Source organism: Nicotiana sylvestris, chromosome 6 (assembly GCF_000393655.2).
Source record: "Nicotiana sylvestris chromosome 6, ASM39365v2, whole genome shotgun sequence".
NCBI lineage: Eukaryota > Viridiplantae > Streptophyta > Magnoliopsida > Solanales > Solanaceae > Nicotiana > Nicotiana sylvestris.
The window spans coordinates 204,285,473-204,306,614 of record NC_091062.1 but is presented as its reverse complement, the minus strand read 5'-3'; the positions used below and the strand labels follow the sequence as shown (position 1 = coordinate 204,306,614).

The 21,142-nt window shown below is 34.4% G+C and overlaps 2 protein-coding genes across 5 annotated transcripts; one reads left to right on the top strand and one right to left on the bottom strand.

Moving 5' to 3' along the window:
- Positions 1-2,117: 2,117 nt before the first annotated feature.
- On the top strand, positions 2,118-7,422 carry LOC104245910 (phospholipase D alpha 1). 3 transcript variants are annotated; one of them, XM_070147821.1, is made up of 4 exons: positions 2,118-2,309; positions 3,073-3,172; positions 4,726-6,625; positions 6,699-7,422. In XM_070147821.1, exons 2-4 carry the CDS (start codon positions 3,080-3,082, stop codon positions 7,130-7,132), a joined length of 2,427 nt encoding a protein of 808 aa, XP_070003922.1. In that variant the 5' UTR covers positions 2,118-2,309; positions 3,073-3,079; the 3' UTR covers positions 7,133-7,422. The 3 variants fall into 3 exon arrangements, with proteins under 3 accessions (XP_070003922.1, XP_009799917.1, XP_009799916.1); XM_009801615.2 differs by having other exon boundaries at positions 2,132-2,415; XM_009801614.2 differs by lacking the exon at positions 2,118-2,309 and adding an exon at positions 2,438-2,582.
- A 2,625-nt stretch (positions 7,423-10,047) lies between these two features.
- LOC104245909 (uncharacterized) lies at positions 10,048-11,817 on the bottom strand. 2 transcript variants are annotated; one of them, XM_009801613.2, is made up of 4 exons: positions 11,567-11,817; positions 11,334-11,381; positions 11,125-11,241; positions 10,048-10,424 (listed from the first exon to the last, which is right to left on the bottom strand). In XM_009801613.2, exons 1-4 carry the CDS (start codon positions 11,707-11,709, stop codon positions 10,409-10,411), a joined length of 324 nt encoding a protein of 107 aa, XP_009799915.1. In that variant the 5' UTR covers positions 11,710-11,817; the 3' UTR covers positions 10,048-10,408. The 2 variants fall into 2 exon arrangements, with proteins under 2 accessions (XP_009799915.1, XP_009799914.1); XM_009801612.2 differs by having other exon boundaries at positions 10,048-10,428; positions 11,567-11,815.
- Between the last annotated feature and the right edge of the window lie 9,325 nt (positions 11,818-21,142).

The window sequence follows — 21,142 nt, the reverse complement described above, 5'->3', positions numbered from 1 at the left end:
CAAATCTATAATATTGAAGACAATGCAAGAGATTGGAGATACTGCCATGGCTATAAATACCGGTTGCAAGTCGTCACCTTCCGGGTTGCCCCGTCAAGTTACGGCTCCGATTGTTCCCTTGCCCTAATCAATTTGTTTAGAGACAGAAGAAAAAATTATCATCACAGCCTCAGATTTTTGCTACAATTATTATTCATTCTTATTTTGATGATTTTTTCTTCTTATTTTAATTATTTCTGGTTCAAAATGTTCATATTCACGCTCATTATCCGCGTGAATTACACTCACTTTGTCCAGCTCAATCATTATTTTGTCACATGTGTTTGATCAACATGTGTTTGATCAACGGTTAGAGGAGTTTAAATAATAGGTTTTGATCAAGTTAAAGTGTTTGGATGAAAATAAGTGATGTTTAGGAACCGACATAACAAAGTGTTATAAGTATATATGTCATTTAGACCATTGTGCCGTATGGAGTAGTTTATCTTTGACTGGATTGATTGGACATTTGGGCTAATTTTGCAGTTAATGAAGGAATATTTTGGTTAGCCTCTAACAACTTTCCAACTCAATTAATTGGCACTTCATTTACGACCCTTTTCGGAATGATTTCGTGTATCCTGATGATAATTTCTTTAAGAAATTTAACCAAATTCCATCTTTTAAGACAGTGTTAAATCCGTGTGCCAAAGTCAAGTTTAAAATTTCTTGTACTACTCATCAATGCCATCAGTGGTGAACATGGGGATTGCTTTTTGATATGTCGACAAAAAAAAAACGCGTAAACCTTTAGGTCTATGCTAAGGCACTACACGTGGAGAAAAGAAAAAGGCTAAAACACTGCACACGGCGTAATTCTTTGCTTGATGACTTTGGACATAGAATTAATAGTCTTGATCGGAAAAAAGATCAATTCTTGAACATAGTAATCAACGTTACCTTTAAAACCTATATATACAGTCTAATTTTTTGAAAAAGAGTGGTCAGTTGACCACCTTTTAGGATATGTAGCTTAGCCCCTAGTTACGATAACAACTTGTTTGGATAGTTGTTACCTGTTATATTATATCGTATTATTATTTTAAATATGATATTTATTTTGATTGTTACTTAAATTTTATTGTATTGTATCGTTAATTCTATCGTTACATAACAACGAAAAATGTCACTTTATGGAGCGTTCGATTTGGTATGATCGCATCGTTACCTTATTATTTCCTCTCTTATCTTGCCCTTCCTTATTATTAAATAATCATATTTTATCTCTAACCCAACCTTTTTATATAATAATTTTACCTCGTACCTTACTTTTTCTTTATAATATTATAAGTTTATTTTTCATATTGTTAGTGCATGACATCATTAAACGATGATAAACAATACAATCTATCCAAAATTATATACATCAAAATGATACTCCCTCCGGTCCACTTTAAGTGAATTTTTGGCCTTTTTTGTGATCCACAATATTTGATTTTTTCATATGTCAAAAAGGAATTAACTTTTCTTTCCAAAGTTGACTTGGAGTAAAGAACCTAGGAGTAGTTTGTTATATTTTCAATGAGCAAATTAAGGTTAAAAGATGAATTTCTTAATATGTATGAAAAAAGCCAAAAAATTACTTAACAATGGACCGGAGTAAGTACAATATAATATGGTAGAAATACTATATAATATATTATGAAACGATACATAACAACCCTCCAAACAAGTTGTAAGTATAGTGCTTCAAAATACTAATCTACTTATGTATTAAATCACTTAACATTCAATTTACATAGAGTTTAAGTTCTACGGGACAATATAAAATATTTACGCCAATAAAAATCTTTAAAAAAATAATTGCAGAATAGTAACCTATCATATCAAGTTAAATTACATTAATAGTGTGATTAAATATACTAATATTGTAAATTTTTTAATAATATTATCAATATAGTTTAGCATGTGATAGAAATTTGTTATAGTAGTATTTTTATTAATTAATTTTTGTGATAAAAAGAATTCCTCTATAATTCTCTTATAAATGATTTATTTTTATCTTCAATGCACATAACTCGTACGTTATAACTAAATATCCTGATAAATATCTATCTATTAAATAAACACAGTTGACGGCTAGAGAAAAACAAGCGACCTGTCAAAATTGATCAAATTACACGGAGTGTGTAAAAGAGATCAATCTCACAATTTTTTCCAAAGTGCAAATTTGAAGGCAAAAATTCAGGATTTTTTTTTCAAAAATAAGAGGCACAAGGTTTTCATGATCTTCAATTGACTATTTTTCTGGTTTTCTTCAACTCCACTAGGTGTGAACTAGTGTACAGATCTAATTTGAGTATATTATATAATATTTGCATAGAGCATAAAGATCTGCTCCGGTCCTTAAATCTAGGATATTATACTATTAAAAAGGTACTGCTCCTCTCGTTCTATTACCATTCATCTCTGCCTTTTCTGCACTTTTTTATATAAATAAAGAACTTTCTTGGATCACCATCTCTTCATTCCTTTTACAACCAAGATTGGATCATATTCTCACTTCTCATCTTGACCGACATTTTGATTTTCCGTTCGTGGGTGTAAGATTTCAGATCTCTTTATTCTCTTAACATTCTAGTCTTATGCTTTCTGGATTTTTTTTTTCTGACTTCAGTTTTAGCACAGCTTTTATCTTTGTCAACTTTTGGTTTGTGTTCAGGTAATTTAGGATCCGGTCATAGTTGAATGTTTGGTGTGAGTTCAATTTTGTTTTGCTTTTTTGAGTAAAGAGATTTCATATAGTTGACCCCAACTAATTTAAGAATTGAGACATATTTGACTGATAAGTTTGTAAGATTCAATTTTCTGTTGATTTTTGAGTAAAAAACTTGTCTTTTAGTACCATTTTGTGGGTTTAGTGTGATAATGTGTACTCTATTGTATTGAGACATATTTGATTGATTGGTTTGCGTTCAGCTTTGTGCTGCTTTTTGAGTAAAGACTTTGTATTTTGGTAACCTTTTGTGAGTTATGATGTGGACTGTATTGTGGAGTGGTGTAATGTGGGGTTTTTTATCTTTGGCTAAGCAGGTGAAAAATGGCTCAGATTCTGCTCCATGGAACTCTCCATGTCACGATCTACGAGGTCGATAATCTGCAAAAAGAGGGAGGTGGCCACTTCTTCAGCAAGGTATACATATGATCTATCTGTTCTTAATCAACTTGGATTTCAAGGGCATCTTATTCAATTTCAATTTTTGTTTCCCTTATGCGTTGCCTAGATTGAGTGTGAGGTATGAAAGAATGGATCAGTTGTTCCAAAATTAGTACTTTTTTGAATGGCTAACACTCTTAAACAGCGTTATTAAAAGTCAGAGCCAACATGATGCAAACCAAGGGGTAGGACATATCAACATATTGGATGCTAAAATTAGTATTTTAATTGCGATTTGGTTGTTGTAGCATTATATTAATATATGCTTGGTAATTGTTTAATTTGTCATAACATGTATGCTTCACTTCTCACTTTTCGCTTCAAGCCCCACGAACCTTGTCCATTTTTTTTTTTTTTTCACTTTTCGCTTTAAAAAAACATTGCTCTTAGACCCCTTGTGCAATGAGCTTAATTGAGCTAAATATAAGTTATGGCACTTACAAAGAGTGTAACTTTTCCTAGCTGCTAAGTTATAGTGAGATTCTTACACTAATTCTGGACTTAAGTAGCTTCCTTGTCAGACCTTGTGATTACACCTAAGCCTTTTCTTAAAACACCATAAAGCCGTCGCGGATTATGAAACACAGTCAGTTGGATCATATAAAGGAGTCCATGATTCACATGTATGCTTAAGTTAATTTTAGCATTTTGGCGATTTCCTGAGGTTAAATAACCTAGTAGAAGGTAATTATTGGTTACAACTATCTGCTAAAACGGATTTTGTTGATTCTCCACTTCTCTTTCAAGTATCAACATATGGAATGTATACTTTGTAATGAATCTGATTCTTTAAATTCCTGAAAGTCAACAGCACACAAACATTTGCTTGTGGAATATGGGCAAGCATAGTTTCATGATACAGAATCAAAAAAAGAATCCGGCAGTTCTATTCTACCATATGAATAACCTAAGTTTAAAGCTGCTGGAGAAATTTACCCATGCCCTATCTTCTTCAGAAAAACTTCTACCCAGTGATATGCACAATAGATTTCTTGTGCTAATTGGTCTCTTCGTTCATCCTCTCTCCTCTCTTTGTTCTATAGTATGATGAATCTAGAGATTTGAGATTCTTGAAAGTACTTAATCTCAATCATTCTACTGTTGGAAAAATAAAGCTGTTGTACAAGGATCCATCTGGATATTATGTGTTTGTGTTGCCAGATAAAATCTACTATTTAAGTAGGAGCAGGGTACAAGGGTGGGCTCATACACTACTGACTACACTCTGAGTTCAATGTCATAGTCCAGAATTTTGGGCACCTCATATTTCAGCTAAAAATATGAACTCCTGAATCTTTTTCATTAACATATATAAGTCTCTGTAATTCTCTGACTATAGAGTATATGCATTACTAATAAAACATAGACAGCTTTTCTCTTTTAATGTAGCTATATGTTTAAGAACTGTACTAGCCATTTTTCTTGATACAAAGATTTCGTCGGAATTCTAATCCTGATTTGGCCAGAATAGAGTCCTTCCTGAGGAAATGATTGCCCCTTTTATGACAAAATTTCAAATCTCATTGCAGATAAAGGAACATGTTGAGGAGACAATTGGTCTTGGAAAAGGAACTCCTGAAATTTATGCTACAGTTGATTTGGAAAAGGCTAGGGTTGGGAGAACCAGAAAGATTAAAAATGAACCAAAAAATCCGAGGTGGTATGAGTCTTTTCACATTTACTGTGCACATATGGCTTCAAATGTTATATTCACTGTCAAAGATGACAATCCCATTGGTGCAACCTTAATTGGAAGAGCTTATGTACCAGTTGAAGAACTTTTGGAAGGGGAAGAGATTGATAAATGGGTTGAGATACTGGATAGAGAAATGAATCCTATAGCAGAAGGTTCCAAAATCCACGTGAAGCTACAGTTTTTTGATGTCAGTCGAGATCCTAACTGGGCACGTGGCATTAGAAGTTCTAAATATCCTGGTGTCCCTTACACTTTCTTTGCACAGAGAACAGGATGTCGGGTTAACTTATATCAAGATGCGCATGTGCCAGACAATTTTATTCCTAAAATCCCTCTCGCTGGGGGAAAGTATTATGAGCCCCACAGATGTTGGGAAGATATCTTTGATGCTATTACTAATGCAAAGCACTTGATATATATTACTGGCTGGTCAGTGTATACTGAAATAACCTTGGTGAGGGACTCGAGGAGGCAAAAGCCCGGAGGTGACATTACACTTGGGGAGCTGCTCAAGAAGAAGGCAAGTGAAGGTGTTAAAGTTCTTATGCTTGTTTGGGATGATAGGACGTCCGTGGGTTTGCTGAAGAAGGACGGTTTGATGGCTACTCATGACCAAGAAACCGAACAGTTCTTTCAAGGTACCGAGGTGAACTGTGTCCTCTGCCCTAGGAATCCTGATGACGGCGGAAGCATTGTTCAAAGTTTACAAATTGGTACCATGTTTACGCATCACCAGAAAATCGTGGTGGTGGACAGTGAGCTGCCCAGCGGAGAGTCGGAAAAGAGAAGGATTCTGAGTTTTGTGGGTGGTATTGATCTTTGTGATGGGAGATATGATACACCTTTCCATTCACTTTTTAGGACATTGGACACTGCACACCATGATGATTTCCACCAACCTAATTTTCCTGATGGAGCAATTACCAAAGGTGGACCAAGGGAGCCCTGGCATGACATTCACTCTCGGCTTGAAGGCCCAATTGCTTGGGATGTTCTGTTTAATTTTGAACAGAGGTGGAGAAAGCAGGGTGGAAAGGATGTTCTTGTCAACTTCAGAGAGCTTGATGATATTATAATTCCCCCATCTCCAGTGATGTACCTTGATGATTCTGAAACATGGAATGTTCAGTTATTCAGATCTATTGATGAGGGAGCTGCTTTTGGCTTTCCTGATACGCCTGAAGATGCAGCAAAAGCTGGTCTTGTTAGTGGGAAGGATAACATAATTGATAGAAGCATCCAAGATGCTTATATTCATGCTATTCGTCGAGCAAAGAATTTTATTTACATTGAAAACCAGTATTTTCTTGGAAGCAGTTATGACTGGCAGAGTGATGATATCAAGGTAGAGGACATAGGTGCTTTGCATGTCATTCCAAAGGAACTTGCGTTGAAGATTGTAAGTAAGATTGAAGCTGGGGAAAGGTTTACTGTTTATGTTGTGGTCCCAATGTGGCCAGAAGGAATCCCCGAGAGCGCTTCAGTACAAGCAATATTAGATTGGCAGAGGAGAACGATGGAGATGATGTATAAGCACATTGTTCAGGCCTTGAATGCTAAAGGAATAGAGGAGGATCCCAGGAATTATTTGACATTTTTCTGCATTGGTAACCGGGAGGTGAAGAAGAGTGGAGAATATGAACCTTCTGAGACCCCAGAGCCTGATTCTGATTACATGCGAGCTCAGGAGGCTCGACGCTTCATGATCTATGTCCATTCCAAGATGATGATTGGTGAGTAATGGTTTGCAATTTTAGTTCCATCTTATTATTTGAAAAAAATAGTACTAACTTTATTTCTGAACAGTTGATGACGAGTACATCATAGTTGGATCAGCCAACATAAACCAGAGATCGATGGACGGTGCAAGAGATTCTGAAATAGCTATGGGAGCTTACCAGCCTCATCATTTGGCTACAAGGGAACCAGCTAGGGGTCAAATTCATGGTTTCAGAATGGCATTGTGGTACGAGCACCTTGGTATGCTCGATGAAACCTTTCTACATCCAGAAAGTGAGGAATGTGTGACCAAGGTGAATCGGATGGCTGATAAATACTGGGATCTGTATTCAAGTGAGAGCCTGGAAAGAGATCTGCCTGGTCACTTGCTCCGCTACCCCATTGGAGTGGCCAGTGAAGGGGATGTCACGGAGCTACCAGGAACTGAGCATTTCCCCGACACCAAGGCCCGTGTTCTTGGTACTAAATCTGACTACCTTCCTCCTATCCTCACTACATAGGTGGATTATTCACGTGTTGACTTGTTATGCGAAGTGAGGTAACGAACTCATATATTACTTCAGCTGCGGTTTGTTGTGGAATAATACACGATAGTTACTTGTTTTTTAACATTCCTGTTGGGCATTTTGTTGGACAGTGCACTTGAGTTTGTATGAGGTTTCTTTATGTTGACTGGTCTTTATTGTAGTCCACTCTTTAACATTTTACGTTCGTGTTTTGAAATGCGATTTCGAAAACTAGCCCTGTAATGCTTTCCTCGAGTTTTTATCCCAGCTCCATTTGTGTTGAATTTGGTTCTTGCATTTTCATTGAAAATGAAACAATGAGCTGTTTTGCTTCTCCTATATTTGCACATTAAATGATTTTGAATTAATTATAATTTCTTCAAAACTCTGAGCCGAGAGTCTACCGTAAACCGCCTTTGTGCTTTATTAAAGGCAGGGGTAAGGTCTGCATACACTCTACCCTCCCAAACCCTATATGTGAGACTACACTGGGTATATTATTGTATAATTTCTTCAAAACCTGCAATGAAACGGCAAGTGAAACATCAACTTAAGAAAGCGATAGGACTTGGAAACGACATGTTTGTAGTTGTCATTTGTGCACCTTATGCCCCAATGAGTGATGTTTTGTCGACAATTTTGCAATCGATAGCAGCAAAGTTGGTGAATGAAAAATCAATTGGAGGAGAAAGAGTTGGTCAAAGTGGGAATTTGAAATGAGTGATTGGGATGTGGGAACAAAATGGTGGGGTGGCCTTTTAACGTTGTTGTTTTCATATTGGATGGTTCACAACTATCATTATTGCTATCAATCCACTACTTTGGTCCACCTAAAAAAAGGTGGAAAAATTGTATCTAGTGAGATTTGATGCTATACGTTTTAGATATTAATTCAATATTCAATCAAGTGCACCACTCAATTTTCTTAGAGCATAAATGTCAAAAAAGTTAACATTATACCAATTTCAAAAAATATGTACATAAAATATCTAATTTTACGAAAAAATCATGGATTCACGTGCCACATGATTAAGCCTATAATTCCGCCCCTGCTACTCCCATCTAATTTGATTTTTTTTGGGGAGTGGGGGTTACTATTTGACTGGCTTTACAGTTTACATAAGGATTAAAAACTTTAATAGATAAATAAAATATTTCCACTATCTCATATTATCAGTGCTTTTTTACTCTTAGTCATAATTATTCTTGAAAACTACTAACACCTTAATGGATAACTTTGTTCAAATATCAATGAAGAAAGATGAAATATTAAGACATGAATAAATGTAAAGTAGTCGAAATCTCATCCCAATTAATTTTTCTTAAGGAACATGTACAAGAGAATCATAATAGATAATATGAGACGGAGCGAGTATGTGTAATAATAATTAAGTACCACTCGCTGGAGTTCGCAACAAATCCTGTCGTTAATTTATAAATAGCATGTCATTACATGAAAAGTAAGAATATAAAGATTCAACGTTTCTGAATAGTTAACACTTGTAATTATCTATACTATTCTTTTCTTGTACGGGAATTGTCATTTCTATTCTTAGGGTAGCCCATCTAAGTTTGCTTTCCAAAAATGACTACTATAAGTTTCAACAATAAAAATACTAAAACTAGATAAAGAAGGAAAATCTTTTGCTACAGCTTTTCTTCTTCTTTTCTGCCACATTTCTCAGCCATCTCTTTTGGTTTTTGTTAGGTTTCGTGAACGGGGTGAATGCGAAATGGAAGAGACACCTTTTGAATTAAACCTCTTTATCATATTCTTCCATTGTCTAATTAGAGGCTTTGCCTCATTTTTCAGACATGGAAAATCTGAAAAATTCTCCATTGTTGCATTGATTTTTCAAATAAATAAAGTGTCAAGTGTGATTTGCTCTGTTTGTTGATCAGTTCGCTGAAGTTCTATAGTTTCGATTTCCAGTATTACAGAATAGTTTTTCCGTTCTATCCAGGGAGGAAGTAATCCATAATCTTGGGCAACAGTGAGAGGACTAAATTGTTTAAGGACATACAAACAACTTGTGGGCTTGAAATTATTTTATATTTTGTTTTATTGAACTAACGTTTTCTTTTCTTCTTTGATTTTTTGGTTTCAAACACAGATTACCAACAATTTCTTTTCTTTTTTCTGATTCAACAACGGCCAAACTCTGGATTTTAGATTAATAATAATCCATACTCGCAGCCGGCGGCAAAGAAATTTTTTGCATCACTAGGCGCAGAAACCATGAACTTGAAGCTTATATGCTCCACATTTTTGCTAATCTAATCTATATATTGATATTTGTAAAAGTTTAAAAAAAATGATTTCGTCGCTAAACAACATATTTTCGTCACTATATCAGTTTAACAACGGATTTAGGTACTTAATATCAAATAATTATATTAGTTACGAATGATTTAGCGATATATATTAGCGACCAGCTTCGTAGCTAAATCTTTTATTCAGTGCTTCGTGGGTTCTAAGGCTGCAAACGATTTGTCATGTGATCCCATCGTATAGGAATGTCTATAGGGGTCCGCCAACTGAAAAAATCCTTCTTTACTCTTAGATTAATTAGCACTCATTTGTTTATCTAACATTATCTAATAAACTAGTGAATTTGTCCGCGCTTCACACGATATAATAGGAAATTTAGAATGACCTTATAAATCAAGTCGCGATAAAGATAATTTTTTGTTTAATTAGAATTATGTTTTTTCGCCACTAACGAAACAATCAAAAAAAAGGAAATAAAATGAAAATGAGTCGCCAGCATAGGAATTGATAAAAAGAAAACATAATTTCTTTTTGGATTAAGAAACCAATAAAACTCCAGGTATTAGCATTAATCCAAACATAGATGTCATTCATGAAAAAAAAAACTCATTATTCAAAAATCAATTGAAGAACTAAATAGACAATATGAAAGTATTCACAAATTTTAACTAAATTCTATCATTTACAAAAAATTCATAGTCATCAACTAAATTCAATATGAGAGGAAAATCCAAATTTTCCATGAGTATTAATGATAATTTCTTGAAAACTCTACTAATAATTCAAATGGATACTATTGTCATCAAGAAAAGTAAAATGCTAAATATGAAGTTACCCAAGACACACTTCTCCTTTCAACTAATGAATCTCTTTTTCTTTTCCACGTAAATTTTTCAAGTCTACTATGAGAAATGATAATTGTAATTGCATCAGTAGTAACTTGCTTCTTCTTTCTCCTCCTTTTTTGTTTTCTCTCCTCTCATTTCTTCCTTTGATCTTCAAGTTGTATAGTTTCTGTCTATATAAAATATACTTCTGAATGACGCATAATTTAAAAGAAAAAACCATTAAATGTTTTTTTGCTATGAATTTGGTCATTTTTTTGTAATTTGGAAAGGAAAAAAAATCTCTTTCTCTTTTGTTATAAATGCAAGTGGAGAATAATGTATGAAGAATTTAACTATGTTTGTCATGCACTTTTCTACCAATTATTCCCCTTTAATAGTCCATTGATAATATAATTTTAATTTTGTGAAAAACGTGATCTATATTTTTTAAATTGAAAAGTAAAGAATAAAATTGAAAGAAATGAATAATGAAAGAAGAGGGGAAAAGGAAAAGAGGAATCACGTGAGAAACAACTTTAATAATATCTGCAAAAAATAAAACAATCCAAATCCAGTAAATTCATACACCAACCAACTTGCGAAAACCAACAAACTTAAAATCAATAAATATGAACAATTATAAACTAAAGAAGGGACAAAGAAACTCCATAAACTAAAAAAAACCTCAAACGAAGGTCAAAAGTACAATATTTCCAACTATAATCAATGTAAATAGGAAAGAGTAATAACATTTGATATAATTTTTAGAATTTATAGTTGGAAAAGGTCCCAAATACATATGAAAAACAAAATAGAAAAATAAAAGATATATAATAATTGCAGAAGTTCATGAGTACGGGTAAAGTGAGTAGAGATGAAGACATTACTTTTCGAGGAGAAGCTTCATGACCATTTGAGAAGATGTAAGTCTTGGTAACATCTGAATAACCATCTTTTGCCTTTTGTTTAAGATCAGGTCACGATTACAATGACCAATAGAAAAACTGCAAAAAAAAAATAGAAAAAAAAAACTAAGATAATAATTTAGGATGTAAAAAAACATGAAATAAGAAATAGAGAATAACAATATACAGACCCATGGAAAAGGATCCATAACGCTCCAAAAAAATGGAAAGGAGTTACCCTATAAGACCAAGTAAAACCAAGAAAGAATGAAATTAAATAGTAAATAAATTGATATAGTAGAAAGGAAAACAAAAAACTCCAATCCTAATAGTGCAATAAAAATCCGTTAATAGAAATTCTACATTTCTTAACACCAATAATAAATACAAGAAATAAGACATATTGGCATAAATCTGATTTTACAATTCGGCAATAAGAATAAGCTTCTTGTTACCAGCCTCCCCTACTTTCAAATCCTCAAACTTACGGTGAACCTGGTAAAACTTGGGAACATAAAAAGGTGTGAGGAAGAGTAACTTAATGATAGCATTAAGTGTGAAAGGCATAACGGATGGAAGAGGAGAAAGTACAATTAGGAGGAAGAAAGTGTCTTTTGAAATGGGTGTGATTAAGAGGTTAATAAAGTGCCTTTTGGAAATTTTAATTGAGCACAATAAAATATAAAATGAAAGAAAAGGCAAAAATTTGAGATAAAAGAAAAATAGCGTTCCTTGATTGATAGGCTTGCCACATCAGATTTCAATTGCATATATATATATATATATATATATATATATATATATATATATATATATATATATATATATATATATATAGATAAATAGATAGATAGATTAGGAAACTCAGAAATTTGTGGTTAATGTAACCCCCACCCCCACCCCCACTCAGGGGCACTATGTGATCTAAAGTCAAAGTTTAATATAAGGTCTTTAAAAGAAACTTATGATATATATGTCTATTTTTCTATCTTTTCGAGATACAAAGTTGTTAATAATTCTTTTATAATCAATTTCCTCTAATAATTCCTTTCAATTGATAATATAGCCAACCCGTTTAATCTATCTTGAGACATTGTTAATCTCAAATAAAATTTTATCAATTATAATCTTGAAAATTTTCTTTTCTTTTAGGCAACCGCTATAGAAAAATTCTAGTTTTGTATGAATATCCGAGGAATATTCTTCCTGCCTCTCTCTAAGTTCAAGTTACCGTTATTATTTCATCACAGCTGTCCGCTTTTGGTCGTCGGCCTTTATCACAACGACCGTTGGTCGCTGTGCCATGGTCGACCCCATCCCATGTCTTGCTTATCCATTACCGTGGTTGCAAAATTTGGACCGATACAGAACTGAATGCGGGAAGTATAAACAAACATCTTATAATATATTTAACCAGAAAAATAGATTATGCTCCTGCGAAAGAATCTACTCGTTACGGAATCTCAGGTGTCAAAGTGTGGATTTCATATAGTAAAAAAAAAAAAAAAGGATGTGGTATATCCGAAATGTACGAAATATAGTAAATATGGTAAAGGTAGATATAGTAGGGGTTGCAAACTGAGACGGTACACAACTTGGTTTTGGAAGAGAGTCTAAAACCAAAATGGTAATTTTTTGGATTCAAAATACGTTTCTACAGTTTTAAAAAAAAGTTACTTTTCTACCTAAAACGCAGTATTATACTGCGCTTTACTTTAACGAAATTTTAGCCGTTAAAGTAAAGCGCAGTATAATACTATATTTTACCTAAAGTGCAGTATTATACGGTATTTTACTTCTTTTTTGGGCCCACCAATAAGTGTTTTGCGATTAACTGACATAACAATAATTTAAATATATAAAACGCGGTATTATACTGCGTTTTACATAAAAAAAATTGCACCCCGAGCTAGGACTTGCCTTATTTAAAGGCGTTAGGATTTTATGAAAATCCATTCAAAACTTTCCTTCAAACTTCCGTTCATACTTCTCTTCTTGTTATCAAGCATTTTTTATAATGTCTGAAGAGCCAAAAATAAGGGTTTCATTATATTGGGGTGAGGGGGTGAGGTTGTAATGGAGAATAACTCTATGAGGTATAGTTCACCTCTACAGTGTCATGTTAAATTGCCGCTTACAATGGAGTACGATAAATTGGTATCGTTGTTACGTAAAATAATGAGGGTGAGGAAACGTTCGGTGAACTTTAAAGTAACCGGTAGATTTCCGTATTTTGTGACTCCGCAGGAGTTAGCTTATTATTCTGAGTTTAACATCGAAGATGATGAAACTCTTAGAGTTTTTTGAGGATTCCGGATGAATACGGGAAATTTATTGTAATAAAATTGTTGAAAATGTATGTCAAGGTTGAAGACGTTCCCAATAATGAGGGTGTGCATAGTAGGGATAACCCCCAGTCATCGGGTGGTTATTCTGGAACAGTTTTTACCGGACAGATTCCTAATTGAAAGAGTTTGCCTTGATTTAAACTTGTCACCACCGGCGAATGAGCAGTGAGGAAATAATTTTTCAACTTTATATAATCCACAAGACGACTGGTAAACTTCAATTTTTCTACGCTTTAGCAATGTTTATTTTATGTTTGAATTGGATTTGTATTAACACTCATATTTTTCATAGGAGTACCGTCCAGATATGAATTTTACAAGTTATGAGCCCGCTCCTAGTTGGAATATGCGTGGTTCTAACGTGTTGGACCACGGTGGTCTATCGGAGAGTCATCACCAACAAGAAAATGTCCATCATGGAACGTCAACGCGGTACGACTTGTAAGTAAAGTGATATAGCTATATGTAAAGTTTTTATCAAGTTGAGTAGCTTATCATTTTATTCTATTTTTGCAGTGAAAACGAGCAATTTGATGTTCCTGACCTCACATAGTTGCCCATAGACGACGTATTGACTCGTGATTTGGCAGATGCGCAGAGTCAGGAAGATGATAGTGATTATGATAACAATACCGATGAGTCTGGATATGACACACCCTTCCCTGATGAGGGTGATGATGATGAGGAAGTGAATGTCGAACCTGAGCTAACGAGGGAGCATGTTCCTCCACCTCCTGTTAAACCAAGAGTGTACTAGTCCCACGTGCCATTTCATGAGTGGAATATTTTCTACCTTGATAATTTTCCAAGTATGCCGGATGTGGATGCCCTTATAAGGGATGCTGACGAATTTCGATCATCAATGTGGGATGAGTCTAGACCAGCGGTGCTGGCAAAGGGCATGTATTTTCCTGATAAAGATCGCCTAATCAGGGCTGTAAAAATCTGCAACGTAAGAGAATGCCGTGAGATGACAGTAATGGAATCAACTACGGATGTATACAAGATTGTATATCATAGAGACTTTATGGGTTGTCACTGGATGTTGCGTGCCAGTAAGAAGAAATCAGGGTTTTAGAAAGTGGATAAATTTATTAGCACCCACTAATGTGAAATGGACACATTCAATGAGAATTACTTCAACCTGGATGTAGACTTGATTTCTCTTGTCTTGATTCCATATTTGGAAGTGTCCATAAGGTTCAAGATTAAAGAGTGTATTACAGCCGTCCACCAGGAGTATGGGTGTACTATAACCAAAAGAAAGGCATATCTTGGGCGCAAACGTGCTTTTGAAATTATTTACGGTGACTGGGATAAGTCATTTTCATCTCTACCCAGGTACATGGACGCACTGCAACGCTTTAACCCCGGGACTGTTGTTGAATGGAGGCGTGAGTGGAGTCCGGACAGACCCGAATATATTTTCAACTATTTGTTTTGGTTATTTAAACCAACAATTGACGGTTTTGTCCACTCAATCTTTTTTAAAAAAAATCGGAAGGGGGGGGACCGCTGCTATATTTTAATGAGGGAGAGGGAGATGTGTTCTGCGTGGGGAAGAAAGGGGGGGTTTAAATTTAAGGTGTAAAATGCAGTATAATATTGTGCTTTAGGTAAAAACGCAGTATTATATTGCGCTTTACTTTAACGGCTAAAATTTCGTTAAAGTAAAGCACAGTATAATACTACGTTTTAGGTAGAAAAGTAACTTTTTTAAAAAACTGTAACGTATTTTGAGTCCCAAAAGTCATTATTTAGGTTCCAGACTCTTTTGAAAGATATGGCACTAAAAGTTGTAGAGAGAGAAAAAAAAACAAATAAAAGCTTTCCATTATACAATGTAGAGTCCTTCTCGTGACAAACACAGGATTTTCTTGTGGCTTGACTTTGCTTGCACATGCTTGATTCTACGAAGTAGTGCTAGTTTTGTAAAGAGAAGAGAGAACTTACACGTCTCTAACTTTTCTTCTTCCCTTGAGCTATGCGCACATCGGCACGACCTCATGAATCTCTTTATTCGTTAAAAACACATGTACACTAATTAAAGAAAATCTCCATGACTTTTTGATGTTTAGATTGATAAGTTAATGAAGGATGGGAGAATATGGGTGTAGGTTTATACCTTTTTGTTTGTTTTTGGGTGCAATACTACTTTAATCTAAAGCTGATTGGGGTAAGGTTTTGTTGCTTGTCATTTTCAGGTTATATTTGTATTAATTGAGGGAAGAATGAGTGGCTGAATTCTGGCATAGATCACACTGTGTCTGCGAGTGTGATATTTATCTATATTACTTTAGGGAATTTCCTCTTCTTAAGTAACTTATACTATAAAGTATTATTGCCATCCAATGTGGGGGAATGCGAAAGTAGGGCAGGATGTGCCTATTCTTTCAAAGGACTGCGCAGCAAGCTACCGCCCCTCATGAAGAGTGAGAATGCAGGTTAATATATAAGGTAAATACGTCAAATGGGGGTATGGTCATGCCAGATGACCCTGATCCTATTTTGAATATTCGTACGTCGTGTTAACCCTATCGCTACTGGCGAGATGTGGGTTTTGCATAGATATTGGTTATAACTTCTACTTTTATGTAGCAACCTGACCTAGATTAGTACGGTTGTTTCGAAAGTTTATTTACTGCTCTTTCGAGCGGGTGATGACATCTCGCCGATTCTAGATCTGAAGGAAACTAAGAAATTTGGCTAAGAAATCCCTACAGACGGCGCTAAATTGTTTGACAAAAAAAGTGTAAAACCCATTTGTCGAACTAAGTATTGATAATAAAGAACTTAAATCTTAGCCAATCATAATTAATTCCAGATCCAAGAGTGCGAAATAGAAGAAGAATAAGAACGCATAAGTTTTCTTAATATAATAATCGTATATTTGAATATGAGAGATGAGCTTACATCTAAGACTGATATACATCATAATCATGAGAGCAAGGAAGGGGAAGAGAGGTCACTGTTGATGATGAAGAGATTCCTCTTGTTTTTTTCCATCCTCCCCCTTTATCTCCCAGAATACCCCATATATATATAGTTCATTTCCCCTTTGTCCAACGGTCTTTGACCGGCGTACTTTCTTACGGCTGTACCTTTCGTCGTCTGCTCGAACACAACGTTCGTCCTATGATGTACGTTTTGCAACGACTTGTCCCCTAGCTGAGATGCTCTTTGCTATCCCGCCCTGTGAGCATGATTACAGCTTGGTCGACCCCTTATCGTTCCTCTTAAGGACGATCACTCTAGTCAGATTTTGACCCATATACTAACATTATCTAATAAATTAGGGAACTCAAAAATTTGTGGTTAATGTAACCCCCACCTCCATCCAGGGGCACCGTGTGACCTAAAGTCAAAGTTTAATATAAGGCCTAATTTTTAAAAGAAAGTTATGATATATATATATATATATATATATATTTTTCTATCTTCTCGAGATACAAAGTTATTAATAATTCTTTTATAATCGATTTTCTCTAATAATTCCTTTCAATTGATAATATAGCCAACCCATTTAATCTATCTTGAGACATTGTTAATCTCAAATAGAATTTTATCAATTATAATCTTGAATATTTTCTTTCCTTTGAGGCAACCGCTATAGAAAAATTCTTGTTTTGTATGAAAAGTATTAAATATTACTTTTACAAATAAATAAAAAACCTATTATTTCTAAAAAAAAATGGGGCCCCCAAAATTTGGGGCCTAAGGCAAAAGCCTTACTTGGAAGTTGGAACAACATTAGAGCCACCTCCCCCCTCCCCCCTCCCCCCTAAAAAAATAAAGAAAAAGAAAAAAAGAGAAGGATTTTCCATTAGTAATGAAAAAAGGGGTGGAGGGGATCCGTATATGTTGTTCAGGTCGATTAGAAGGTACATAAATAGCTAGAACTGAATATAGGAAGTATGAAAAAATATCTCGTAATTTATTTAAACAGAAAATAGATTATGCTCCTGCGGAAGTATCTACTCGTTATGGAATCTCAGGTGTAAAAGTGTGGATTTCATATAGTAAAAAAAAGGATGTGGTATATTCGAAACGTACGAAATATAGTAAATATCGTAAAGACAAATATAGTAAGGGTTGCAAACCGGGACGATACACAACTTCGTTTTGAAAGATATGTCACTAAAAGTTGTAGAGAGAAAAGAAAAAAAGGGAGAATTTCACATAAGAACAACTGGGCTCCCCATTTTTCAATTTTATAGCCCATATTTTAATTTACAACCAACTAGCCCAAAAATAATAGGCTAAGATTTCACATCCAACTCCAATAGGTTCTCAAAATTATCATTTAATTTTTAAAAAAGATTGATCATACTTTTAAATTAATTTTTGAATCAGTAACTGTGACTCAAATATTAGTTTAACAAACCAAATTCATTTGGGTGGCGAAAATTAGATTTTTAACAAGCTTAAAGATGTGGGTTTAAATTTTGAATTTGATTTTGTGAGAAATTTGGAGTGGGTGTTATTTACACTTGTTAGAAATAGTATAAGGAGGTTGTATATAAAATTTGAAGTCATTTAATGGAGATTTGGACTGGTTTTGAACAAGAATTGCAACTGAAAATCGTCGAACAAATTCGTCTACAGACGTTTGTATAAAGGTGTATAAAAGTGTATAATAGTATATAAGATGTGTTTATACACTCATATACACTATTATACAAGATTATACATGATTATACATGATTATACAAAAAACTGACTTCGCTTTCTTCCTTGCTTTTTTTCTGAAATTTAACTCAAATCTTGCATAAATCTACTCCAAATCACTTCAAATTTAAACTTTGAACTCCTTTTGATATTTTCAATCAATTGGAATAACACCCAATCCAAACAACTAAGAATTACAAGAAATTCTATTTTTTAAAGCAAAGCTTTGAATGGCCTTTAATGGTGGACTTCTACTCTTCAATTTTTTACATTGCAACCAGGTGATATAGGGGGAGAAGCACTAATGGCGGACGATCCCTTGAAGCATATATATGTAAAAAATGTGAGAAGAAGAGAGAGTGAACGCAATGGTTGTGAGAACACAGATTTAACTCCATAGCTTTTAGAAGCAATGGTTGTAAGAACACAGAGGTCCTAGCTAGAGGGAGAAACGGAGGTGCTACATCCGGAGGTAATGGTGGTAGAGGTGGCTACAACGGCAGGAACTGCTCCTTGGCCCAAACCTAACATACAAGGTCGAGGTAAAATTTAAGAGTCATTTTGACTATATTGAATTGGAAGTAATGAACGGAGTATTTGAATATGTTGACACCTATAGAAGCGGTAGAAAAACGCATACGTCGCTCTGGGTGCCCATGCTATCCCGGCATATACTCTTGTACAGGTAAGCGAGAACAGCAGCACCCTAACTGTACTGGGGTAACTCATCTAGCTGCTGAAGATGATGTAGAAATCGCATACTCACTAGATTTCCCGAAGTGTTCGGAAATAAGACACCCCAAAAAGAAGGAGCAACGCGAACCTCGTGTATTGGTAAATATGTAGATCCTTTGTCTCACCGATGATGTCGGGGTACAATACCTCCAAATGTTGTCTAATAGCTGTCACAGAAATGCGACTGCCCCCTGAAGCTGCAGCCTCACCCTGTGGACAGAAACTAGTGAACTGCTACAACAAGTCCAAATACTGGGCACGCGTCATAGATCTCATATACTGAGGCAGTGCAACGGCCAGTCCATCAGCAGGCAGACAATATAAAACCTGAACATCCTGAAGCGTGATGGTGGCCTCGCCAATGGGCATGTGGAAAGTGTGTGTCTCCGGTCTCCACCACTCTATCAACGCCGTGATTAGAGACCAGTCGAGCTGCAACCACCCAATCTCAAAAATCCTATAGAAGCCCGTATCACACAGGTGCTGGACTACGCGGGAATGAAAACCTCTCTCCCTGATAAAGTCCCACACGTCGTCCACTCTCCTGGCGCGGAGAGTCTGCTCCACCAGCTCTTCCTCCCATGCGTAGGCGGACCTATGATTGCCCTGTAACACTAATATTTCATCCGAGAAAGGTCCAGGATGCACAGGCGGCACGTTCGTGTCATCTACTGTAAATTAAACAATATTAATTGTGTGTTAGTTTTATAAATTAAATATTTAATTATTTAATTGGACAGAGTACATATCTATGGGTTTCAGGCTCGATATTTGAAGCCCAGTAGCACCAAGCTATCCTGAATTCTTATGTGAGTCAATTTCAATATTTTTAAAATTTTGTTTGTGTTATAATAATTAATATTTATTTATTTAATTGGACAGAATATATATCTATGGGTTCCAGGCTCGATATTCGAGGCCTAGTAGCACCAAGCTATCCCGAATTCTTATGTGTGTCAATTTCAATATTTTTACAATTTTGTTAGTTTTATAAATTAAATATTTAATTAATTAATTGGACAGAGTATATATCTATGGGTTCCAGGCTTGATATTTGAGGCCTAGTAGAACCAAGCTATCCTGAATTCTTATGTGTGTCAATTTCAATATTTTTACAATTTTGTTAGTTTTATAAATTAAATATTTAATTATTTAATTGGACAGAGTACATATCTATAGGTTTCAGGCTCGATATTTGAGGCTCAATAGCACCAAGCTATCCTGAATTCTTATGTGTGTAAATAATTTGTGTTATAATAATTAATATTTATTTATTTAATTGGACAGAGTATATATCTATGGGTTTTAGGCTCGATATTCGAGGCCTAGTAGCACCAAGCTATCCCGAATTTTTGTGTATGTCAATTTCAATATTTTTATAATTTTGTTAGTTTTATAAATTAAATATTTAATTAATTAATTGGACAGAGTATATATCTATGAGTTCCAGGCTCGATATTTGAGGCCTAGTAGCACCAAGCTATCCTGAATTCTTATGTGTGTTAATTTTAATATTTTTACAATGTTGTTAGTTTTATAAATTAAATATTTAGTTATTTAATTGGACAGAGTAAATATCTATAGGTTCCAAGCTCGATATTTGAGGCCCAGTAGCACCAAGCTATCATGGCTTCTTATGTGTGTCAATTTCAATATTTTTACAATTTTGTTAGTTTTATAAATTAAATAATTAATTTTTAATTGGACAGGGTATATATCTATGAGTTCCACACTCGATATTTAATTTGATAGCATATATTAATTTATTAGTTCTGTGTGTTTGTTTTATAAATTAAATAATTAATTTTTGTAAAGTGTAATTGGATAGAGTTTGTAGTTAGTAGATACTTAAACTACAAAGATTCTACGCTAAAAGGCTATATATTTTACTACGCTATAAGGCTCTATATTTTACTACGCTAAAAGGGCACTATTCTTTAAGCAAATAAATAATCTAAAATAAATAAAAATAATAAACATATTTTAATAACATAACATTCATGAAATTACGTATAAAACAGTAAAAGAAATTTATGAACATTTTTATTAACAAGAAAAGTTATTTCTCAACTTTTAACTATTTTTTTTAACATTAATAATTTAATCCGGATAAAAATAACATACAAATTTAATCACAAACAAAATACAAAACAACGTGGAAACACATTCAAGACAACAAATATGCATTATTATACGAGTTTGGACATAAACTAAATCGGAATAACTCGATTTATGCTTTTAGAAAAGTC